Raw genomic sequence first — 27,172 nt, forward strand, 5'->3', positions numbered from 1 at the left:
CAGAGTGTACCTCCATCAGTGCAGAAAGCAAGTGCCTTGTTTTACGGAAGTGGTGGCTTTGTAGAATCTGTAGGAAAGGAAGAGTGGTCAGGGCACAGGACACTAGACAGCCCTTCCCCACTAATCTTAAAATGTTACTCATTTCATTTCTGAAACATTCACATGATTCGAAATTAAAAACACATACAAGGTACATACAGAAAAGTTCCCCCAACTCATGATTCCCACCACCTGGGTCTTCGCAGCGGCAGCCAACGTTACCAGCTGCCTATGGATCTTCCCAGAGTATATTATAAAAGAGCATGTATTTAAATGAATGCTTCCTCTTAGAGGAAAGTGTCTCTGAGTCATTACCTCACTCGTGTTTGAGAAGTCATAAAAGACACCTTTCCCTGCAGTGTGGCAAGGGGCAGGCATTGTTCTTCCCACATCATCACTGCCTGCCTCCCCTGGTGGGGAAACTGGCGTAGACACTGGAATTAAATGACAGCCAAGGTCTTGAAAAATAAAACAAAAGAAAATGGAAAAAAATGGGGAACTTTGATCAAGAACCCTGTTTGTGTCTTAGTCTGGTCAGGTTCCTGCTAGGGCATTCTGAGTGCTGTCATCAAGTGGGCCTGTTACGGTGGAAATCAGTTAGAGATTCACGGCACACCCAAAGCTGGGGTGCTAGTACCAAAGGCGGGTGATCTCCACAGCCATGGCAGCCTGCAGCAGTTATCAAAACCAGAATCTCCCAGTGGGGGCCTATTGTGGGCAGGCTCAGGAAGGAAGGAAAAGTACAGAGAGGAGGGGCGACAGGCCTGGAATGACAACTTTTGGGTGGAAAGTGGAGAGACGAAGAAAAACAAACGGTGGCAGTAAAAATTTCCTGTGTCAGCCCAAGCCCAGGTGATAGGGACACACAGATAAATTCTGATGGACAAGTCACAAAATCAGGACATGATATGGCTGGAGATTTTAATCATCTCCCTGACAAAGAACTGCTAGGTGACCTGGGATAAACCACTGAACCACAGTGACATCTGTTTGTTCTATAAGGGTGGGGCTGGGGTGGGCAATTTCTTCACATAGAAAATAGAGAAAACTCAGGTCTCTGGCATCAGTAATTTACCTGAGTTAAACCATTCTTAAAGTGAAATGATGCCCTGCTTTCTGCTAAGTTTATCACTTTCTTAAAAAAAAAAACTCCTCTTCTTCAAACTTCTCCGGTTCCATCAATGGCAGAAAATTTCTAGTAGTTACTCTGATTGGAATCATTCAGGTCAGGCGTCACTGCGATTTGTACTGTCATTTCACCATGTCGCTAATCTCCAAACCAATGTCGTGGTACCATACTGCCTAGAATTGCGCTATCTAACATGGTAGCCATTAGCCAGATGTGCTTATTTAAATTTAAATTTAACTTAAAAAGAAAAATTCCTCCATAGATACATTGGCCACATTTTAAATGCTTAATAGCCACACACAGCTTGTAGCTACCGTATTAGCGCAGATTATAGAACATTTCCATCATCGCAGAAAGTTCTAATGGACAGGGCTGGCCTAGAACCTAAAATCCAAACTCCTCAAACCAGCAACCAAGGCTGGCTGTCATTTAGAGCCAGCCCATACTTCCAAAATTGCCGGTTACTTTCCCCAAACACTGACACTGAGCTCTGTCTAGGCCAGGCTCTCCCATCCCTCCGACAAATCATGTTCACCCCTGATTCTGTGCCTCTGCTCACCAGGTTCCTCACCACTGACACAGATGAGTAGAGAAATCAATGTCAAGTCGCCTAAGGAGCGGCATTTTCTGCCATGACAAAAGGCAATGAGGTATCTATGAAATTTTTATCCCAGCAAAATGTTCTGCTAACAAACAACTCCAAGAAAAGGACTCTTCCTCATAAGACTGTAATGAGCTTCAGGCTCATCAGGACTTGCTAGAGGATTAAGTGAAATGCCACTTCTCTTGGCACTCAGTACCAATCTGAGTTGTTTAATTTTTTCACAGGGGCCTATCCTTTTTCCTCTTAAATATACTGTATGGACATAGGGAGCAGGGAGCAGGTCTTGCATGCATTTCTTCCGCATCTTCCTCTCCTATCTCACTTCTCTACCCAAACAGAGCAGAAGGTGCAAATTGGTCACTGTGTGAGGGCCGGATATGATCAATAGCATGTTGCTTTGTCCAGAGTATATTTTTGAAAAATTTTGGATCACTTGTCAACCTTTAAAAGTTGGGAGATTTCACATCAGAATCCACATTTTTGGTTTCTTGAAAAATCAGTAACTCTAGCAACCCTGGGTGAGCACTCCTGCATAGCTCTATTAGCTGGAGCTGAGTGCCACCTACCCCCTTTTAAGACGGCACGTATTCTCCTGTTTATCACTTTCCCTCTGGTTATTTCACTCCCTCATTTCCTGCCTGGCCCCTGCAGGCTTCTGCGTTTACAACTCTTGTGGAAGACGATAAATGAACTGAGAATGGAAAAACTACACTCTGTAAACACAGCCAGGAGGCCCTTACTGCCTGTCTCAATGGGCGACATGTTTGTTTTAAGCAGCTAAAAACAAAACTCTTATTTTAGCCATTAGCTGAAGACCATGACCTCACCCGCTGATTTTAGCTATTCTTCCTGGGCTCCACAAGAACTGATAATGGATTAGGGAAATGGTCAACTGGAAGAACAGAAGGCAGCCAGCCTAAATAATCACACGCAAACAATTGCAACTCAGAGTAGAACATTGTTCCATGAACACAGAATGCTTCCCCCAAATGCATGGAAATCACAGCACTCATGATGCTGAGTGTTGCTGGCAGCTGCCCAGTGAATCTGTGGCTTCACACAGAAAGGCTAAACTTGTTCACTCTAACCCATATCGATTTCTCCTCTTTTGAACACTTCATTATAGACTGCTGTGTTGTCAAACTGTCTTCGTGTCTTGTCTCTCCCACTCAACCATTAAGTTCCTTATACACTCTTTGCTATCCTTCTCATGGCTAGCACAGCAGATCAGGGAGCTCTTAACCTGGGGTCCATGGATTGGCTTCAGTCACAGGCAAACACTAACGGGTTATCAAAGCTCCTTATAAAAAAGGGGCATACCCATGGTCAGTGCTTCAGGACTGGGAAGAAAATTAACTTTAAGGTATTTGTAAAAGGCACAATAGTTAACGAAATGCCTGGTGGCCCTGGTGACATTCATCTAGTCTGTTAGTTATCATTCTCAGTGTTTTGGCAGCTGCACATTTCCAAAGCACAAGTTTCATGTTTTCATTAAGGTCATGGGTAAAAAACGTTAAGCTATACAGGGCCAACTTCTGTACCATACTGTAGAGACTAAGTGAATAGGGAGCAAAACTGCCATTCTGTCCAACTGGGTACAAACACACTAACCATAATATTTAATCCCTACTTCTCCACCTTGTCTGAAAGGATGCTGCAAGAATCTTCCAGGTGCCTTTAATTCAAGATTCATCAAACTTGAGCATTCTCCTTATCTGCGACTAATTTAATGACTCCTTCTTAATAGGAAATGCAGTTAATTTGACATAAACTATATCTTTGCGAAGCTCTGCAGGTTTGTGAAACACGTGTGTCTTCTCCAAATGTACATAAGCCATATCTTTACTAACCTATGCTCAAGTTATGCTGAGCAATGGTCTCAGTTACATCTGGTTTCCAGAATGTATCTTTTCCTCATTTTTGAAAATAAGGATGATATTTGCTTATTTCCTGCCTTTTGAAACTCTCCCATTCTCCTGATTTTTCTAAGCTCACACTCAGTAGTTTCCCTACTCCAGCTCTGAGTTCTTTCATCTGGGAAATGGTTCACCTGGGCCTAGAGGCAAATAGATTTGCAATAGCTAATGTAACAGTTATTATCATCTCTCCTAACTCCACCATTAACACCTCCAGTTTGAAGATCTTTTGCCTTCATTGAGAAGAATTAAATTGAATAGTTCAGCTTGGCTTTTACCTACTAAAGCACCACCTTCCCTTAGTGATTCCTTCTTGCTGTGCCTGTCAACACCATGTTTACTAAGGGCTCAGGTCTAGGCACTGCGCTCTCTTCTCGGTGCTTGTCTTACAGAGAAGCTAAATACCTCCTCCTCCACTACTTACCTTCCTTTTAAAATCAGATCATCAAAAAGATCCCTATGTCATCACACATTTAAAAAAAATCATTTATGGTTTTTTTTCCTCTTAAGTTTCCTGCATCTTCTCTTATTTTTCAGAATTATTTGCTATCTTAGAATGTGACTTTTAGTTTCTATAACCTTCCCAACATCGCTGATTTCAATATTCTGTTAGAGATATTAATCATAGAATCATATCTATAATATGATTGAAAACCTACTTTACCAAATTCTTGGGCAGGGCACACTTAGCAAACTCCAAGATATTCTTTCTATTACTTTTATATCAATAAAGAACACCTATAGGTCAGAATTCAGTCAAGAATTTAGTGCCTCAATGCTGATAGGGAAAATTGCCTGAAACTGATCTGAAGTAATAACAGGCTGGCAATGTGACCATCTCTACATTGGTCTCATACTTGACTGAATTTACAAGGAGTTTTGGGTAAAAGAGATAAGATTTGGTTTTCCACCTGTGTCTAAAAATAAATAGTATATATTTTTTTTAAGTAGAAATCATTTTTTTTAAGGATTTGCCCTGAGCTAACATCTGTTACCAATTTTCCTTTTTTCTTTTTTTTTCTCCCCAAAGCCCCAGTGCATGGTTGTATATCCTAGTTGTAAGTTCTTCTAGTTCTTCTACGTGAGCCGCCACCACAGCATGGCAACTGACAGATGGGTGGTGTGGTTCTGCAACCAGGAAATGAATCTGGGCTGCTGAAGCGGTGAGAGGGCCAAACTTCAACCACTAGGCCATCAGGGCTGGCTCTAAATAGCGTATTTCTGCGTTTAGCCAGATGCACAAATTCTGTAAGATATACAACACGACTTCCAAGCTCTTGAGTCTTCACCCTCCTGTTCCCCAAACACATCATCACTTTGAGTGGCAACCTCTCTGTTTATATTTCTAGGTTTGGCTGAGTAGGAAAGTCAGAAGAAAAGATACACCAGGAAAAGGGGCATATTTTCCCGCATGAAAATTGAACAGGAAATACATCATGTTAGTTCCATGACCTGAATATGTGGACAGATCAGATGGCTCATGTACTTTATGACAAAACTTCTTGCTAGCTATTCATTCAAGAGTAAAAGACAAAAGGAAAAGTTAAGATATAATAAACCTTCAATACACAAACCTCCTACTCCTAAGAGGAAAAGAGGGCAAGAACTTTTTAAAAGCTAAAATGTGTGGTCAATCTAAAATCAGAAGTAATGGTGCCTGGGGGCATATAGTACCCAGTCATGTTCCTGAACATTAGATTGGTTGCTGGCAGACAAGAATTCAAAGTCAAAGAATGGTAAGGTAAGACACGCTGGGAAGTCTGGAAAGAGATTTTTGTGTTATGTTATATGGCAATTAGGAGTTAAGGTTGCAGAGGAAATTAAAGTTGCTAATCAGCTGACTTTAAAATAAAGAGATTATCCTGGATTATCCAGGAAGGCTCAGTGTAATCACAAGGGTCCTTTGAAGTGTCAGAGTGAACAGCCTGAGAAAGACCAGTCTTGACTGGCTTTGAAAGTGGAAGGGAGCACGATGCAGAAAATGCAGGTGGCCTGAGATGCTGGAAAAGAGGAGGAGATGGCCTCTCCCCTGGAGCCTCCAGAAAGGAACACAGCCATGTAGACACCTAGATCTTGGCCCAGTGAGACCCATGCCGGACCTGTGACCAACAGAACCATAAGATAATACATTTGTGTTGTTTAAGTCACTCAGTTCATGGTAATTAGCTGCAGCAGCAATAGAAACTAAGGCAGTAACTTACATAGACTGCTGTGGAGGAAAGAAAGGCCTATGACGATCTTAACATTCCAAACAGTAAAAGTGTTCTTTCTGAGCTGAAGAAAGAGAATAAAACACTCACTCACCTTTTTATAGGTTTTTTCTTCATTTTGTTTCCCAGGTGCTGCATCTCCATTTTCAGCAGCAGACGACATCTACAAGAGAAAAACATACCTATTTGAATTTACAGCTCTACTCTGAAACACAATATGCTAATAATATTGCCAACTAGAGGATCTATTTTGGTTAATCACGGTTTTGTTGTTATTGTTGTTGTCGCCAAGAAAGGACGTGATTGCTCACAATACTAAAAACAAATCTTTGTTTCCCAATCTTTCAAAAGTAAATTTTTGCCTCCAGATCATTTTGGTAGTATGCTTTACTCCATACGCTATAAGAAAGATGTTATGTAAGTTCAAGCCCATATCATGTGGATAAGTTGCTTTCTACAAAGCTTTTTTTTTAAAAAAAAATAACCCTTATTTTCTGGTTATAGATGATTCCTTTAAAAGTATCTGGAAAGTACCAAAAAACATGAATGAGGACAGAAAAAATTACTCAATTCTGCTGCCCTCAGGCAACTCCATGATTCAGATTTTTGTATATTTGTTTCCCCCTTTTGTTCCATGCACTTTCACACTAAAAATACGATACCATCTTACCCAGCATTTTTCACTTAACGTTTATGTAATAAGCATTTTCCCATTTGATTATAAAAATCTCATCGTAAGAATAATTTTTTCTAGTTGTAAGCTACACCACTGTGTGAACACAATTGTGTGTTAATACTTTAGTTAATAATGCTAACATGGAAGGATAGTTGAGGTGGTCCATGGGTTTTGCTTCTAGAAGTAATATAACAATAATTATTTCATGCTTCTTTCTTTGTCCAACTTCAGTGTTTTCTGGGATTAGATTCCTAGAATCACTAGGTCATTGAAAAATTGAAAGCTCTTACAACATATTGCTAAATTTCTTGCCAAGAAGAACATACCCATTCACACTATCAGCAGCAAGTGGGAACTGGTTTCATGACAGGCTTAGCAGTGAGTATTATCATTTTAAATATCTTTGCTAATTTGACAGGTGAAAGAAAGCAGCTCTTGATTTTAATTTGCATCTTTGAAAACTAGCAGTGAAGGTTAACATTGTTTGCATATCTTTTTTTAGCTGTTTGTATTTCTTCTTTTGAGTTTTTTACTGTTTTGTCCATTTATCTGTTGGGGTCTTGGTGTTTTAGTTATTGATTTTTACCTATTATGGTTATTGATATTAGTGGTTTCCTTATTGATTTTTATGTATTAAGGTTATTAATCTGTTTCCAAGTGCATTATTATTTTCCATGCTGCTGTCTTTTGTTTTATAATTATGACATGAAGAAATTTCGTATTTTTCATACTCAAAACCATTGAATACTTTTGTGATTTCTTCCCAATGCTTTTAGATAAATATTTTTTCATTTGGAGATTATCAGATGTTTAAACATGGGTTCCTGTCACTTTTTAATGATAAGATTTTTGCATTTAACTTTTAATTCATGTGAATTTTTAAAGCCAGTTACTTCTGTGGTAAACAAGCATAGCTACACAATCAGGGAACCATATTTAAGGGTCTTATGTTAAACTGCATGAAGGGCTAGAAAGTTCTAGACACCACAGAGGGACAAAACTTCTGACTTTCTCACAAGCCTTTGAAGCACATTTTAAATTTTGGACCTTTAATAAACAAAGTGTGTGCCAAACCTTAGAATTTGCCAGCCATTTCTCTGCACTGGAACTAAATGACTGATTTTACCCCCACTGCCATGAAGCTGATGTGACTAAAAACCATCCAGGAAGATGAAAGAATGGACCACACCGAGCCAACCTCACCATACCTATTACTGCCCACCACTCAAACCATCCCCTTAGATCAATTTTCAATTCCATTCATGTCCATTCAATTTGTCCATATCAGAATACGGAGTTTTCAAAGACAGATGTTTCATACACTACTGCTGCCCATGCTGTATCTGCTTAATTCGTTTAAAGAATAATTGGTCTTTCTAGTGTCTTCATAATATTTTGGTGAATTTTGAATATATGTAAGTGGAATTAAAATGTCTGAAAAGTTTTGTAATATCAGGCTCAGGGTAAAAAAAAAAAAAAAAAAAAATCCAAACCCTCTATCATCTCCCTCCAAAAAAACTTAAATTATACAATTACTTTAAGACTATATAGGTATTTATCTGATATTTGATCCCTGAATTGGCAAAGATTTTTATAAGCTTAAGAGTTGTAGAGGGGGGCCAGCCCCATGGCCCAGTGGTTAAAGTTTCGTGTGCTCTGCTTCAGTGGCCCAGGTTCGTGGGTTCAGATTCTGGGTGTGGACCCACTCTACTCATCAGCCATGCTGTGGAGGCAACCCACATACAAAATAGAGGAAGATTGGCAGAGACGTTAGCTAAGGGATAATCTTCCTCAAGCCAAAAAAGAGAAAGATTGCCAATGGATGTTAGCTCAGGGAGAATCTTCCTCACCAAAAAAAAAAAAAAAAAAAGTTGCAGAGGAATCACAAGTGAAAAAAAATTAATTGATTTGACTATCCAAAATTATCAAATTCTTACTGCCAAAATAGATCATAAGGCAAGCAACAAGTTGGAAAACATGGCAAAGAATGTGACAAACGTGAAAAATTCCCAAACATAAAAAGCTTATTTAAATTGTGCAGATTCCATCCCCTCTCACCCATTCCAGACATTACTCTTGCAATTCTCCCCTTTCTCTCCTCATCGTCAATTTTTCACTCTACTTCATTCCCATCAGCATTCTGTCATTTCTTCCATCTTAAAAAATAAAAACCCTTCCTTGATTCCACTTCCCCCTCACTTCCTTATTCACCCTTGTGGCAAAACTCCTTGAAAAAGATGTCTCTACTCTCAATCCCTGATTCCTTTTCTTATCTTCTCTCTTTAACACACTCCAATCAAGGTTTTGCTCCCACCACTGCCCTGAGAACGTCTTCATCAAGGTCACCAATGACCTCCATGTTGCCAAAACCAAGAGCTAATTCTAAGCCCCCATTTTGCCTGATCTATCAGATTACTGACACACATGTCGTGCCCTCCTCGATTGATTTTCTTTGCTTGGCTTCTAGAGCACCATACTCTCCTGGTTTTATTTTTTTCCCCCTATCTTCTTGGTAACATTCCAGCCTCTTTAGTTGGTTCCTCCTTCTCTCTGCCTAACCTCTTAGGGTTGGAGTGTCCAGGACTGAATCCTTGGGTCTCTTCTCTATCCATACTCACTTTTTGGGGGATCTCTAAATCTCTCTTCGAACTCCAGACTTGCATATCCAATTGTCTTCTTGATATCTCCACTTGGATCTCAAACAGACGCCTAAAATTTTGCAAATCTGAAACTGAATTCCTGATATTCTCTCCCAAACTTCCTTCACTTATACTTTCCTCATCTCAGTTAATGGCATCTCCAACCTTTTGCTGTTCAGGCTCCAAATCTCAGAGTCCTCCTTCTTTTATACCACAGTCAATGTGGCAGCAAAGCCTCTGAAAGACATCCAGAATCCGGTCACCTCTCACCACTCCTGCTGCACATTCCTGGACAGAGCCATCATCTTCTTATGCAGGGATGACTTTCACGGCCTCCTACCAGGGCTTCCTGATGCCACCCTGTCCTCCTACAGTCTACTCTCACCATAGTAGCCAGAGTGATCTGTCTCTAAACCTAATGAGATCATGCCACTCTTCCCTTAAGACCCTGCAATGGTTTTCCATTTCACTCAGAGTAAAAGCCCAAGTCCTTGCAACGGCCTGTAAGGCCCTATGCGATTTACCCACCCTCTTGCCATTCCTTCCCTGACCTCGGCTCCCCCTCATTCACTGGGCTTCAGACACTCCCAGTCTTCCTCAAACACACAAGAGCTCTGTTGCAGCTCTTCCCTCTGCCCAGACCATCTCCCCCAGACACCTGCTTATCGCCTTCAGGTCTTTGCTCAAATGTCAACTTCTCTTTGATGCTTAGCTTGACCAGCCTATTTTCAACTGCAACCTGTTCAGCTCCTCCCTGCCCCGGTGCTCGTCATCTCCCTTAACTTGTCTTCTTTTTTCTTTTTTTTTCTGTAGCGCTCACCAGAGACTAACATGCTACAGAGTTTCCTTATTGATTATAGTGAATTTTTGTTCTTTTGGTCTGTCTCCTTCTGAATTTAAACTCCACAGAGGCAGAGACTTTAGTTCACTGATGTACCTCAAACACTTAACTGTACCTGGCACATAGTAGGTGCTTAATAAATATTTGTAGAATGAATGAATAAATAAATTGATAAGGAAGATAAAAAGATGCCATTAGATCAATGTAGGCAGCATCTGATTCCGTCTGCCTGGGTGTTTGGTGCTGGGGAAGAGAGCTGACCCCCTGAAGGAGGGCGATAAAGACATAACTTAGGCGTCTGACACCATCAATCACATAGATTCTTTAGAAGGTGCCAGTAGCTTGGGAACTTTAGATAGCTGTCATGGAATAAATGGCAGTATCACCAACTCCTTATAACTTCCTCCACCAACGAAAAAGACTTAGGCTGGAAGTATTTCAGTAGAAATAACCTCCATGTAGGAGTGAAGCCATTTTTTAAAATGTAAAATGCTACTGAATATGCCACATTTTCATTTTCCTGACATAACCAGCTTTCAAAACTATCTGTGAACTCATTTGGAATGAAATCAAGTTTCAAAAAATATGAGGAAGGCTTCCTGGTTATTTTAATCAAATGTATAACTATTCATTATTTTTCAATCACTTTAAAATTTAAAACTAATTTTAAATTTAGAATTTTAAAATATTGGGTTTTCTCCCTAAGAAAAACAGATATTTGAAAAAAATATACAAAGAAGAAAATAAAACTATTACCTTTAATCCAACTACCCAGAAATAATAATTGTTAATATGTGGCTATTTTACCATTTGATCGTCTCCAAATGCAATTTTTTTAAGCAAAACTGGGATCATACATTCTATACCATTTTGCCCTTTTCACTTAAATTTATATCAGAAATATTTTCTGCATCACTAAACACTAATTAGAAACAATTTTTTTTTTTAAGATTGGCTCTGAGCTAACATCTGTTGCCAATCTTCCCCTTTTTTTCCCCCCTCCCCAAAGCCCCAGTACATAGTTGTATACTCTAGTTCTCCTATGTGGGATGCCACCACAGCATGGCTTGATGAGCCATATGTAGGTCTGCACCCAGGATCCAAACCAGTGTACCCCAGGCCGCCAAAGCGGAGCACATGAACTTAACCACTTGGCCACAGAGTTGGCCCCCAGAAACAATGTCTAACGTCTGAATAATTCTATTATAAAAATGCATTGCAGGGACTGGTCCTGTGGCCAAGTGGTTGGGTTCACGCACTCCACTTTGGTGGCCCAGGGTTTCGCCAGTTTGGGTCCTGGGTGCAGACATGGCACCACTCATCAAGCCATGCTGAGGCGGCATCCCACACAGCACAACTAGAAGGACTCACAAATAAAAACATACAACTATACCAGGGGGGTTTGGGGAGAAAAAGGAAAAATAAAATCTTCAAAAAACAAACAAATAAACGCATCACAGTTCAATGTTTATTAACAGACATTCAAGATGCTTCCTATTTTTCTGTTACAAATAAAACTGTACTCTGTATTCTTATATTTCCAGCAGCATGTCGAACCGAGCTGCCATAGAGTCCTAGAACAGTGACTATTGGGTAAAATAGCATATCTACTTTATAGCAGTATTTTCAATTAAAATCAAACACAAAATATTTGCCAATTTAACTTCTGGCAAAAATATCATTTTATTTTGCACTTCATGATTAACAGTAAGGATGAACATTTTTGTCACGTTTATTTGGTTCTTTGTATTTCGTTAGTGAATTGTCTGTACAAAGCTTCACCCCATTTCTATATTGGGTATGTTTGTGTCTCCAATTTAGCATGTACTAATGATAACAGGTAAGAGGAAGATTTTCCTTAGCCTTCAACTGTTTAACAGAGACAAGAGAATGAAGACCTAGCTGAAGAATGCCATTTCAGTAATTTCACCTCGAAGACTTTGCAGCTTTTAAAACTGAAAAACTTCAAGAGCAACTCTGAAGGCTGTTTGAAAAAACAACCTTAATGAGGGGTTGACTAATTGGCATGAATGAAGGTCAGATGATGAGATGGTCTTTTTTATTGCTTTGTAAATTACCTCTGGACAGTAGGGAAGAGGAGGAAAGAAGGAGGTAAACTTCTATTTTTAAAAAACCAATTCCCTGTAAGCAGCACAAAATAGGCCATAACAACAAAGGGAGGGCATGAAAAGTCACCTGGATTTACAGGTGTTTTGTATATGGCGAAAATGAGATGCTTGGGGATCTTCTGGTAAACTGCAAATGTCTATCACAGAGGTCACAGTGGTCATTACTATTTGTTCCTAGACTTGCTATGTTCCTGCACCAGTTAAGGTGCACCATTCATAACTATGGAAGCCAAGGTAAGTATGGACTAAAAACATTGTTTTTAAAAACATTATAATCATATACATTTCTACATACACAAAAAAGGACGAAAGAAATTCACAGAAGTACTGGTGATGATCCACGGATGATGGGATTATGAATGCTTTGCGTTTTCACTTTTATATTTTGCTATATTCTCCAAGCATTCTGCAGCGAGCACTGCAGCATTTAAAAATCAAGAGAACACTAATGCTATTAAAGAGTTTAACTACACACAGTAATTAATAGCAGAGATCACATCTCCTGGGTTCTGTCCCTTTAGGCATGCTGACATTCACAGAGTTTCCCATGTTTCTATTTGCTTGTTGTTTGTTTTAAATTTGATAATGTCAAAGTTAAAGGTCATGAACTAGATATATGATTTAGAACATGTGTAAATAAATATGAAAGAGGTAAGAGCTCTATAATGAGTCAGTTGGAATTAATTGTCACCATAGACTGCATTTTCTTACCTTTGTAAATGAAATGGCAAGTCATCTGTAGTTGGTCGCGACGGGTGGCCTATTCATTGTTGAGACTGTCTTCCTTCTCAGGTTCCTGTTAAAATAAAAATCACTGGTTATTATTTACACCTATCTCCACCTCATCTCCCAGAAAGGATCAGAGTGGCTGTAGGGATACATACAATGTAACCAGTTAAAACTAAAATAAAGGAAGGAATGTGTGTGACGGAAAAATAAAGGTGGAGAATGAGATGACGCCGGCAATATAGGGTATGCATAGAATGTAAGCCATGTGACCCTGTACAGTTGAATACCCTGCACAGTCTCCAGTTCGACTCGGAGATTCCTAGTGGCCACAGCAAAGGAAGAAATGATCAGTTACCTAAATGCCCAATGTCCATAAGAAAAAAGCAAATCAGTTGTTCAAATGAACCACAGGTATGGGGGATTAAGGCTGGAGTGGAAATTTCTCCTGGGGGTCTTCATAAAGGAGACCCCATGAGATGTGTGGGCAATTTTCCAATATTAACCCTGTGACAAATCAACTTTGATTTTCATGAAGGTTGTTTAGATGACACAATCTTAAAGAACAGTTCAACAAACCTCTTTTGCTATAATTATGTTTTTATACAGAAGAGATGCTTGCTCACGGTAACTAATTTTAAAAATACAGAGAGGTGTGAAGTAAAAACGAATAAGGTCCTATCGTATCTCCCCGAGATAACCAATGTTAACAGTTTATTGTATACCCTCCCCAAATCTTCCCTATGCTTGCTCATGTATACACACACGCATGTTTATTTCTGCCACTTACCAGTATATCTTATGTTTTTTCAAATATATATATCTAACTCATTTTTAAATAACTATCACATTCCACAAGATGGATTTACTATCATTAAATCAACCACTCACTTGTCGATGAACATTCAGACTGTTTCCAGGTTTGGCTACCATGACTAGAGCAGGAATAAACAGCCTTATTCAAACATCTTTATAGTAATAGCACTTTTATTTCTGTGGAAAGAATCCTAGAAGTTGGCCCAAACTTGATAAGCATATTAACCATTTGAAAAGCCACTGCTACATTCCTTTCTGCAAAAAGGTTGAAGCAATTAGTCCAACGGGGCATGAAGAGTACCTATTTATTGACATACTTATCAGCACTGGATGCTCGCCATCTTTAAATGTTTGCCAACTTGATGGGCAGATAATGGCCTCTCAGTTGTTTTAATTCACATTCTCTCACCACTTATGGAGCTTATCCTTTTCACAGGTTTTTGGTGATTTATATTCCAGTTCATGCCCTTTGGTTATTTTTATACAGTGCTATTTATCTTTTTTCTTTTATAATCAATTTGTAAGATCTCCTAGTATATTATAAACATTAACTCTGTCACATGAGTTGCAAGCTATTGTTCACTTTTTGGTTTTGTTCATGGTATCTAGTCATGCAGACATTTTAAATTCTTATAAAGTCAAATCTGCTAATTTTTCCTTTATGGATTTACTGTCTTACTTGGTAAGATAACCAACCTGATGTTATACACGTATTTTCCCATATTTTCTTCTAATACTTTTACGGTTCCATTTTTAACATTGGATCTTTACTCCAAATGGAATCTAACCTCATGCTCCCCTACATGGACAGCTAATTGCCCCAACACCACTGACTTTATAATCTATCTTTTCCTTACTGGAAAGATATACCAGCTTTAGCATACATTAATTTTCCTATATAACTCAATCTATTTCTGGACTCTCTACCATATCCCAAAGATCTACCTGTTGATTCCTGAGCCAATATTATATTGTCCTAAATACAGTAATATGACAGTATGCTTTGATATCTGCTGGTACAAGTTCCCCTTACCAACTATTTTTCTTTTATGTTTAGCAATTTTCTCGCATTTATATATTTTTAGAAAACCAAATTGATTGATCCAACGTGTCCCCATTCCAAGTTGGGATACTGACTGGAATTATAGTAAATTTATAGATGAATTTGGGAAGGATTGATATCTTTGGAATTTTGAGTTTTCTCATGCAAAAACAAGTATAGTTCTCTATTTTTTCGAATGTTATTTTACGTCTTTTACCACAATATTACATTTTTTTTGTGTTTGTCTTACTAAATTCATTCCTCGATATTTTGGTTTGTCACTCTTTTAAACTGGGATTTTTCTATTTGCATTTCTAACTGGTTATTAATTCATACAAAGAAAAATGATAGGGTTTCATCTATTATCTTTTACCCAGTCATTTTACCAAATCCTCTTAAAAAATTTTTAAAAGATTTAAAGGCTCAATTACATCACTTGTAATATTTATACAGCTTCTTTCTATTTCTTCTCTTATTATATTACTGAACTTCTAAAACAATGTTGTGCTGAATGATAGCTCGAGTAATAGCAGTAGTGCCAGGATTAACAACATAAGCCTACAGTAGTCACCACCCAACACAACACTTTTGTTTCTTTGGTGGCATAGTTAGTTCTCTCTGCTATATCCTAATTTTAATTAATCAATTAATTCATTATTTATTTTTTATTGAGGAAGATTCACCCTAAGCTAATATCCGTTGCCAATCTTCCTCTTTTTGCTAAAGGAAGATTTGCCTTGAGCTAACTCTGTGTCAGTCTTGCTCTATTTTGAATGGGAGTTGCCATCACTGCATGGCTGACCAGTGGTGTAGGTCTGTGCCCAGGATCTGAACCAGTGAACTCAGGCCACCAAAGCAGAACATGCAAACTTAACCACTACATCACAGGGCCAGCCCTGCTAATTTTATTTTCTTTCTTATTAGAAACGTCTGTATCAAATGCATTTTCAGCATGAGTTGATATAATCATACAATTGTTCTCTTTTATTCTGCTGTGTCAATATATAATGTTGAGAGATTTCATTATGCAAAATCATTCTTATATTTCTAGAATAAACTCTAACTTGGATTTGAGTTATCATTCTTGAAAGGATATTTTCATGGGTAAAATTGGATGACTGTTGTCCCATCTTTACTGGGTTTTGGTATTAAGAAATCGATACTTTTCATGAAATTGGGAGGCATTCTCTATATACACTCAGATTTTTTCTATAATTATTAATTTCTTAGAATTTATAACCTCTCTTTGGATCAAATTTTTGTAACATATTTTATTAGAAAACCATCAATTCCTTTAGATTTTTAAATTTGTTGCCATAAAGTTGCACATAATATTCTCTTACTGAATTCCTCTAACCCTTTTGGGATCCAGGCAATGTCTTTTTCCTTATTCCTGATGTGTGTGTGTGTGTGGATAGTGTATGCATGTGGATTATATATGTTATACATATATTCTTAACGTTGTATATATTTTTTCACGAGTCATATTTTCCCTTTCTATTATTTGTTTTGTGCCAGTTCCATTAATTTTAGCTTTTACTATTAATAATATCTTCTTTCTTCTGGCTTTTTAAAAATTTCCTAGATGCAACACAGTTTATTTTTCATTCTTTTTTCAAGACAGTATCAAAAGCATTTAGGCTATATAGTATTCCTGAATATATTAATAATTTCTCCATAAGTTTTGATGTGAAGTGCTCTGTTTAATTTATTTCCAGATAATTTGTTTGGACTTGATTTTCAACTTGATCCAGGAACCATCTATAATAGGCTTTCTTAATTTCAAGAATTTACATTTTGATTATTATTCTTTCATTGTCAATTTCTTATTTTATCACACTGGGGTCACAAAATGGGATGAGTAAAATATCTTTTTTCTCACCAAATTTATTAAGCTTTTTCCTATAGCCATCGAAACAGATTTTTTTGTGAATATTCCATGCACAAGAGGAAAATGCACATTTTCTGTTTACAGGGTACAAAAATCACTATGTCAGTACCACCCTATATCATTCTCTACTTTGTCAAATTATAAAAGAAATAATTTTAAATTCTCTAATTATAGTTTCAGTATATTCCCCTGTATTTTCACTTTGTGTTTTTTTGCCTTAAAATGTCCGTAATTATGCCGGCCAGTATATAAAGGAAATGCATATAATAGTGTCCTTGCGACTTGTACTCTTTAATTTTAAAGTATCTTTACTTATTTAATAATTTTGGTCTTGGGTTCCATTAGGTGATGCTAATGTCCCCACTTCTGCTTTCCTTTTATTTGTATATGCTTGCATATCCTTTGTCCATTTCTTTATCTTCAACATTTTTAGTTGTCATTTTGTTTTAGCTGTCTTCTTCACAAATAGCTTGAGGCAGGCCCCGTGGCCGAGTGGTTAAGTTCACAAATAGCTTAAAACTGAATTTTTGTTTTGTTTTTGCCAATCTAGGAGTCTTTGTCTTTTGAAAGGGGACTTCAACAAATTCACATCTATTGTGATAAGATTATATTTGGTTTGCTTCCATCATACTTGTTTACTATTAATGACATTTACTGTTACTACATTTATTTTTATGCATTCCTTCTATGCTGGATTAATCAAGTTTATAATTCCATTTTTTCCTCCTACTAATTAAAAAATTTTATTCCCCATACATTTGTCAGTTATCTTTCTATTTTTAAATCATTAAAAAAATCTATATTTTTCTATTAAATAAAATGACTTTATGCCACCCCCACTGCCCAGATATTTTCCCCTTGGCCTACTGTGGTGGACACGGAGCTGCACACCCAGATCTCTCTTCGAGGAGGGAAGCTTGCTCACCACCGACAGTGTAGTCAGCACACACCTCCAGCTGTCAGCCCTTTCGGGGTCTGCCTCTGCTGAGAGCCACCTCACCGTGGGTCATGGCCTCCCTGGGGCTGCCCACATCCTGTGACTGAATGACCAGTTTGGCCTCTGGTTTTGTGGGTCCTGCATGGGAGTTTGACTTCTCCTTCTGCTTCCCCAACCGTGCTTCCTCCCTCCTCCTTTCACAGTTGTATTAGTCTCCAAACTGTGAGGCTTAAAACGACAGAAATTTCTTCTCTCACAGTTCTGGAAGCTAGAAGCCCAAAATCAAGGTGTCAGCAGGGCCATGTTCCACCAGAGGCTCTGGAGAAAATCTTTCCTTGTCTCTTCTTGCTTCTGCGGGTGGCAGTTGATCCTTGGTGTTCCCTTGGCTTGCAGATGCATCACTCCTATCTCTGCCTCTGTCATCACACAGAGTTCTGCCCATGTGTCTCTGTCTTCACATGGCATTTTCTTCTTCTTATAAGGACATCAGTCATATTGGATTAGGGCCCACCCTAATGACCTCATCTTAACTTAATTACATCTGCAAAGACTACTTTCAAATAAGGTCACATTCACAGATATTGGGGGGTTAAGGACTTCAACATATCTTTTTGCCAGACACAATTCAACTCATAACACAGGTGTTGACCCCAATCAGCATCTTGTACCCAAAACACTGTCCCAGTGACTGTTTCCAAAGGGCCCAACCCATGACATCTCTTCTCTCTACCTTGTCTACAAGAGGAGTACTCTCTCCCTGACTGCTCCATTCTACACTACTAAATATCTCCTTAGTGGACACGGCACTTCCGTCTTAAGAAATCTTAATTAACAATTTATAGTTCCACAGTCATATTGTCATCATTTATTTAGACTCGATCATAAGTTTTACAAAGTTTGTTGCTTATCATTGTTTCTTTGGTTCTTCATTTTCCCCTATCCTGACACCTTTGTTCTGATTCAATTTTCATTTGGTTGGAACACTCCTAAAGTCATCAAGAAGTGGCACATTGATGGTCCACTTTGAGTCACTCCATGCAAAAATGTCTTTCTTTTGTCCTCATACATGACAAGACCTATTGGCTGGCACAGGATTCTTGGCTCATAGTCCTTTTCTTTCATCTCTCTGTAAATATGGTATTGCTGTCTTCTTGCTTCCTGGCTTACAGATGAGTAGTGTCATGCTAGTCTGATGCTCCTGTCTTGGTAATTTACTGGTTTTCTCTGTCTAGAAACCTATGAGAGTTTTCTCTGTTAACACACAGTTCAACAAGCCCATAAGGATAGATGTATCTTTTTTCATTAATCTTGTCCAGTAAAGGGAAACTGACAAGAAGTTATTACATGGAAATCTGATGACTTGACTTAAACCATGAATAATATTTAGGCTCTCTAGATGAGAAATGAAGGGACTGCATATCCTTCAGGCAGTCCTCCATGAATATTATTTCTCATAACCAATCTTTTGATAAAAATTGAACAGTGGAGCACTTAAAGTTATAGTCTCTGGCAAGAGCCTGGAATGTAGAAACTAGTGGCCAAGTAAGGGCATAATCATAAGACCCAGGTCTCCTTAGGAAGTGCATTAATATGTAATCTGACACGAGACTCCCAGTTAGAACTTATTTTCTTAAATGATTGCTGACATTAAACAGAGCCAACTTATGGTGTCTTATGATTAGATCATCAAGACACCAGCTCAGCTAACAATAATACATGCCAAGCAATGAAATTTTTTTTGACTATTTGATTGCTTATCTACCCTTTCTGGTATTTAGTATCTGGATTCTGTTAGCTTAAGGAATAAATAATTTGCACTATTTTATAGCTTTCTACATTTCTATGCTTTCATTCAATTTGAGGGAAGGAAAGGTACTATCATTTATTGAGCGACAATTATGTGCAAAATGCTGTCACATACATGATCTCATTTAATCCGGCAAAGAATCCCTTGGCATTCTCCAATTAGCTTGTGCTGTTTTAACACTTGTAATTGATCATCCTCTAACATTCATGGGATGTAGTCAGTTTTAATTTTGCCAAGGCAGGCTCTCTTGCTGCAAGGCTGGGCTGTAGAAGTGAAGCCCTTAGTGGATGAATGAACAGAGTGAGACCCCCGAGCACCTCCATCACAGCCTAGCTTTGTTGTTCTCTATTCCACTGCTGGGCATCAGAACCACCTGGGAACTTTCTGAAAATTCAGATTCTTGAGCCTTGCACCCAAACAACTAAATTGCTACCTCTGCTTTGTAGGTCTGGGGAATCAGTATTTCCAGCACACTTCACAGGCTTGAGGTCATCTAAGCTGCTCTGACTAGTAAAGGCAATAAAGATGATTTATTACTTCAAGAGAGTTGTCAGGGTCCAGTAGAGAAAACAGAAACCATTCTGGGTGTATTACAGAGAGGGAATTTAATACATGGAATTAGTTATAAAAGTGATGGGGTGAGCTGAAAGCTAAGCAAATACGGTGATGAAACACATCAGCAGGAAGCCATTAATGCTTTTAGGGCTAGAGGCACACCATAAGGAGGGAGTGTTAACAGACCTCAAAAGTTAGGGCCAGAACATCATGGTGAGGCTTGACTGGCAGAAGTTGGAACTACAGAAGCAACGGTATGTTTGGAGGCATGGAGAAGACAGTCACTGTTGCAAACATCACCCAAGACAGAGAGAGGGGGGAAAACATCCTGGATTCTCCCTTCCCCCTCCACCTGTCAATCCCTGTCTGTGGCTTCCACCGGCCAGCCCACTGAAAACCATCTAGCAAGGGGAGCCTGAGAAATGCATCCTATAGGGGACGATACAGAGCAGGGGAAGAGTAAGGAGTGGCTCTGAGGACAAATGAGCCAAGGATGGGCCACAGAATGAAATATAAAACTGTAATGAAAGTGGGAAAGCAGTTACGAGTTAATGACATGCATAAGAAGCATGGTTTTCAAAGTAATGTGGACTGGGAGATAGGCTAGGAGCTGGTACAAATATTTCTATTTTTATGACTCTGGGGATTTGCAAAGGGCTTAAACAGATGGCTAGGAAGTCGCCAGGGTCTACTGCAGCCTCTTTATTAAGTGTAGGAGTGAGGCTTGACTGGGACAATTTGCCTTGGGTCATGTGAAGAGACAGTAGGGCTGAAATTTGAGCCAGAGTTGTCTCACTTCAAATCTGCTGCTCCTTCCACCACATCACACTCTCTCCTAGTTATTTGACAAAACAATTAGAAGATTATCTAATAAATATTGCACTGCCTTTTTAAACTTGTAAATATAATCAAAAGGTTAGCCAACAATATAAATTTACATAATTATTTCCTGTAAAACTTGTTCCATATCAGTGAGTCTCAACCTAGAGCGCACTTCTGAATTTCCAAGGTGGTAAGGGCACTTTTTAACACTTTATACTTACCCAAAGTTTTAGATATATTACACTTGGGGGCCATATTTGAGTTACTTGTAAGCAATCGTTTCAACCTCTAATTTTCCAGCTAGGGCCACAGAAGTTGGTGTTTTTAATTTGCCACAGATGAGTTGGCTGCTCATGCAAGGCCAAATGAGGGGGGAAAACAGCTAATTATTTCATTACCCAACTAGATAGGCCAACCGGTAGACACAAGAGGTGAGGGACACCAGCCATGAGTCCTTACTGGTCTTCCCATAAAAACAAACACTGATGAAGCAAAGCCACTAGGACTAAACGGGAAGAACACTGGAGGAGGACTCTGAAGGTCTGGATTTTATGTCCATTTCTGCTATTAACTCTCGGTGACCTTGAGGCCTCATCCAATTCTCTTCTACCATGAATTTTGCTGACTCTATTCGATAGTGCTTCTGGTTTGGTGCCATTGCCAAGTTTCTTAGGTAGAGCCTCACCTCAGATTCTCCTTGGAATGAGGAGGAGTCTCATTAATTATCTGATTATTATAGAGTGCAATTTGCCCTATGGGAAGTGATCGTCTACAAGACAGCCATATTCAAATGTTTTCATGCCTTTCAGGCTACGGACGTTAACGTTTCCTAGAATGTTTCCAATAAAGAATTAAAAAATAATTTGGGTCTTGGTCATGCCTGCATGTTAATCATCTTTGTTTAAACTATGCTCTTCTTAATTCATTTTCATTATCTGCCAGCAGATTAATTCACTCTTTCATTCACTCAACAAACAATTACTGAGCATTCCATGTCAGGCAGTGAGCTTCGCCCTGGAGCCACAAAGACAAAGACAGATCCTAGTCTTCGAAGAAGTCACATCCACAGGAGAGACAGACATGGGGACAGCTACGACACAACGTGACATATGCCTTACTCTGGGTTCTTGGAGGAGGAACGGCTCAACTCGGCCTGCGGGGATCATGGAAAGCTTCATTTATGAGGAGCACTGAAAATGGACTTGGAGCAGTTTTCCCAGGACACGAGGTTGAGGGAGAGAGCATGAGGAAGATGCCAGGCACCATGGTATCTTGGGTAAAGAAAAACCCAGCAGCATGAAGGAGCATATTTAACATATTTTCATGGGTGTATTCTGAGCTCATAAATCCCGCATTTTAAGAATTTATCCAAAAGCAGCTCAAGGTTTAGGATGTTACTTAAAGGGTTAAAAACAGACTTCCGGATGGCTCGTTCCATCTATAATCATAAGTGCCTGAATAAATCCTTTGTCTGAATAAAAACACATTTGTGAAAATTTACATGTTTTCATGAAAACCTAGAAAGTCATTCTGAGGAAAATGTCAGCCTTGTAAATAGTTTTGCTGGGGAGTATGGCAGCCCTTCTTCCAGTGCACTTAAGAAGAGGTTTGATACTCTTTTAATGTGGTTTTGGCAATAAACAACAATAATAAAATACACAGGAACAATCACAGGCTTAAAAATGCAATGGATTATTTTCTAAGGCATAAATACAAGCAACAAAAATACACCAAACTAAAAACAATCCTTAATGTAGTTTCCAAAGTAGAAATGCCTATATTTTTCAGACCAGGAAAAATTTGTTACATTAATAAATCATAGGCTAAGCTTTTTTTCCCTTAGGATATTTGCATAAACTCTCAAAGAAATGCAGAAAAATCTGTATGGTAAATATTTGCACAATGGAGGCCACCTATACACACATATGTTCAGACATATGGTCGGTTACACATTTGTATGCTCAGAAGCTATGAAAATAGAACCATGGTGTTCTTACATTCAATATAAAGCTCCCTCTTCTTACCGATGAAAATAATTTAAATGAGGTTTCATTGCATGTATCTAATATTTATATAACCAAGCCAGCACCAAAACCAATTCCAAATGATGGCACCTGCTCGCTAGGAATCCAAATGGAGACCAATCAAAACAAATTGTAGGGCTCTTATATTCTCTCATGAAATACACTCATCAACTCGCAGAATGGCTCTCGCAAAGTGAATAACCAGAATAGCTATAAATGGCGATGACAAAGGCTCAGCATAAAATGAACCACTCGTGTAATTCATTTTCCCAACAAAGGTTGTGCTCAAAGAATCCATATGCCTTTTCAAAGCAAGCCTTCACTGCAAACATTAGGCAGAAGAAAGTAGCCCATGAAAATAACTGTGAGGGATGTGTTGCTTTCAGGCCTGTGTAACCCACAGGCTTTCATGAAAACACCATGATTGCCCAATCTTCTCCTGCCCCGATTTTCATTTTAAATACACAAAGGAAAAGTATGCCTTTGTGTGTGTTTGGTGGCAGTGTTGGAAGGTGGGGGAAAGGCTGAGAGCCAGGAGAGTAAATACATATATAGTCAAGATACCTGGGCTTCCGTTTGGCGTGTGGAAAAAGAATCCATGAAGCCTTAATTAACATTGTTACTTTTTTCTCTCTTCCCAGAGACATCTGGAATAATCACTAAGAATCTTACATAGCTGGACTTTTGCCTCTGTATATAATGCTTACATTTTTCTTTCCCCAGTTTTTGCTAGATATTTGATATCAGATAGATGTCACAACATCGTATTTTTATTACTTTGTAAAGTTTCTTTTTTAATTTACCAGATTATGCTTTCTATCCATGTTTTATTTCTAAGTTATTTTCCTTTTTTTCCCTAAGAGCATATGCTTCAGGAATTATCCAATTATAACAATAACAATAACTGTGTAAACCATACATGAATTAACCAGTTATGACTGGTGGAAAGCTGTTTGGACTCAGAAGTAAATAACCGAAATCTATTTGGTTTTGCTCCTGCAGCAGTTGGCAGAGTGTTTCTGGGCCTATTCTGTCTTCTATTGAGAAAGCCAAAGCAACACAGATCTCCGATGTGCCCCAAATACAAAGGACAGCTCGAGTTTACCCCAAGAACTTCCTCTGAACAGGTGTGGAGGGGGCTGTGTGACTGTGGAGAATTCTGAAAGAACATAGAGGGGGTAGGTAGGATCCCAGAAGAAAGGCATTGGCTAGAGAGGAGGGATGATGCGGCTCACAGTAGAAAGCCACTGTGCAGGAGAAAAATCCTGTCCAATCACAAATTATCTATAGTTCTGGGCTAATAACCCTCATTGTCAACAGAAAAGGGGTTTCACCCTAGGCACAAATATAAATGTCTAGATCAAGGGAAAACAGTAATGAGATGATTACTTATATTCCTCACCCAGAGGGTATTCATTTCCTCAAACATTTACTCCAGCACTCATCTAGGTAAGGTCCTTTGGGGGATACAACACTGAATAAGATGGTGCCACTGTCAAGGCATTTAAAAGAGAAGCCAAAATGCAAGCACACGGAATAATGAGAAAGGCTTTCACAGGATTAGGAATTAATACATTTTACTTGGCTTTGCCTCTAAAAGTATTCAATTATCACAGAGAGCTTATATGGAATGTTCTAAAAATGCAATTAAAAAGCAAAAAGCCCAGGCCAAGAGATCATAAATCAGCTTTTAATCACTGAATATTACATTTCCCAAGTGTTTGACATGTGCTTGGCTGTGTACAAGTTTAAGACACGCTGGGCAGAGAGCTGCTTTCAACAAACCAACAGTTTAACAGGAAAATCAAGGCTGAAAGGGGTTGTTCAGAGGAGAGGGAGGTGACAGGGGTCTCAAGGAAGCAGTTCTAATGATGGGTGAGATGTCCGGGCATGAGGGAAGAGCGAAAGTGTAGAAGGAGGTGACTGTTGTGTGTCTGGGAAAGACAGGCCCGGTGAGAGGACAATTTTCCTGACCTAAGAGTGGGGAATCACGTTGGAGACAGTAATTACTACCAGGTTAGACGGCCTTGGGAGCCAACCACAGACATGACAAATTAGGGAACATCTGCTGAAAGCTTTTGAGCAGGAGGCCAATAAGATTTTAAAAAATAATACTGCTCAAGAGGAGACAAGATGAAAGGGGAAGGGAAGACCAGACTTAGACAGTGAATCTAGCAGCTGCTGCAGTGGTCATGGTGCTGCGAACCTCGAAGACCAGGGTCGAGCTGGAGACTGAGAGGAAGGAGCCGTGTGTGGTGCTGACAGTGAAAACATCCTCAGAACGTGGGCAATGACTGGGTCGGAGGAGAAGGGCATTAAGTCAAAGATGACTAAGTTTCAATCTTTCTAAGAGCAGCTGTCTCTCTGCCCTGGTGGTACCTCCCCATCTCCAGCCCAGCTGTAGAATGAACTGAGAAGGCACGCCTGACCCAGGCTAAACCATTGAATGATCCAGATTGAGAACTGTTCCCCAACACAGGGACAGAGTGGGTCAAGTAGTGTTGGTCTTGGCCTTGTCAGGTCAGATAGAGCCCGCGCCAGCCAAAGTCATAGGAGAGTGAAACTAAGAACTCTTCAGTTTAATCAGTAGAAAGACACATAGACAAGACCCTGTGTGTGCAGACCGATAGACAGACAGACAGACAGAGATAGTGCTACTGCCTGACAACTTTCCAGCCCTGTGAATCTAGCCATACTCGCCAGCCAGCAGCTGGGTTCCGGGAGGGCCCCTGTATCTTCATAATACATCTGCCATTCATGGAGCTCTTTGCAGAGGGGGTTCTAATCCTTACAGCCAAACTCTCTTGACTAAGACAAAAAATATACTATCAATAAGCTGCCATAGGCTTAGCCGAGGTCATCACCCATCTTCTGTCATCGTCTCCTCTGAGCTACACCCTAATTGGGACAGGTGGGGACAATGTGGTGTATGGGAACAGGCTCCAGAATCACACTGCCCAGCTTCACCAGCTGTATGGCCTCCTCAAGTCACTTAATCTGGGTGTCTCAGCTTCCTCATCTAAGAAATAGGGAAAATAACAGTACCTGTCTCACAGGGCAATTGTGAAGAGTGACCCCCATGTAGAGCACTTACAGTGTCCTGGGCACACAGTACACACTCCAGAAATTTAGTATTGTTGTTACACTCATCATCATTGTCACCATCGCTGTGAGCCGCTCTCACCAGAAGAGCACAGAGAGACAGAGTGGATCCTGTCACTGCTCTGCTTCCAAACTGCTTGTGGCTACAAAGAAGACTGAGCATTCGAGGCCCTGCAAAGTCTGGTGCTCACTGCTCCGCTGCAGCCACTCCTCCCTCACACGAGGTGGCAGGAGCCTTTATACACACTGCTCCCTGCACCTCACATGCTCCCTCTCAAGTCTAAGAGAGCGCACTCCTGCCCACAGTGTTTGGTCTACTTGAAGTAGCCTCTCCGGGACCCTAGGTATCAGTCAAGTGTCTCTCTTCTCTGAGGACTTCCTTGATTCCTTCTACTCTAGAAGAACACAGAGGCGTGAATGGTCCCCTTATATGCTGCCTTTTCCACCTGTGAACTCATGAGCACCAATTCCCATCCTTCTTTCTGGTCTGGGGATCTCTCTTTCTCTCTAATGCACAGCTAAAGTGTGTTCTGTGTTCCCTCCAACATACACCTGTCTAGAGCCCTCTCTCCGTCAGTTATCCTCTGTCCTGGATCTTCACCCTCTTTCGCTCATCCGGGTCTCTACCTTAGGAATATGAGCACGTTAACTCTTTCTCGAGACCCTGTCTCCTGGCACCTCTCCTTCACCCTGAGGCTCTCCTCTGGATGCAACCTTGTCTCATTCCCCTGACACTCAACGTGAATCCTCCAAAGATTCGCTGCCTTCACTTCCTTCTCCCCCATTCACTTCTGACGCACAGCAATCTGGCCTCTCCACAACTACCCCAAGCTCACAGGCGGACTCCTTACTGCTTCACCCACACAGTCTTTCCATTGATTATCTTCCTGGACTTCTCTGAAGCGTTGACCTGAGAGTGCCCTGTACACAGTAGGCTCTGAAATCTTTGTTGAACTGATGAATGACCAGTCCTCTTTCACTATGAGTCCTTCCTCCCTTGGCTACCCCACATGGCCAACACTGTCACGCGCCACCCCAAATCCCTTTCCTCATGTTCTTTACTAAGAGAACCCTGATTTTGTTTGGAGAGGCAATGCGCCTAGTTAAACAAAAACTTGTATTCCCAGACATTCTGGAAATGAGATGCCACGAGATGTTTATGTCCAGGGAGACTTGTTAAAGTGGCAAACTCAGGTGGCATGGGCATTTCTGCCTCTCGTCATTTGCTCTTTGCCCTTTCTCCCACAGATGGCAGACTTGAGAGCAA

At 39.7% G+C, this 27,172-nt stretch overlaps 1 protein-coding gene across 2 annotated transcripts in view; it reads right to left on the reverse strand.

Annotated features, from left to right (window-relative positions):
* PIP5K1B (phosphatidylinositol-4-phosphate 5-kinase type 1 beta) overlaps positions 1 to 27,172 on the reverse strand; it is a 274,960-nt gene that overhangs the window by 160,259 nt on the left and 87,529 nt on the right. For both annotated transcript variants that reach the window (XM_014846778.3, XM_070495622.1), the window contains exons 2-3: positions 12,895 to 12,979; positions 5,993 to 6,061 (exon numbers count right to left, since the gene is read on the reverse strand). In XM_014846778.3, coding sequence (XP_014702264.1) covers positions 5,993 to 6,061 — 69 coding nt within the window. In that variant the 5' untranslated portion in view covers positions 12,895 to 12,979. The remainder of the gene's footprint in view (positions 1 to 5,992; positions 6,062 to 12,894; positions 12,980 to 27,172) is intronic.

This window comes from Equus asinus, chromosome 23 (genome assembly GCF_041296235.1).
Source record: "Equus asinus isolate D_3611 breed Donkey chromosome 23, EquAss-T2T_v2, whole genome shotgun sequence".
Taxonomy (NCBI): domain Eukaryota; kingdom Metazoa; phylum Chordata; class Mammalia; order Perissodactyla; family Equidae; genus Equus; species Equus asinus.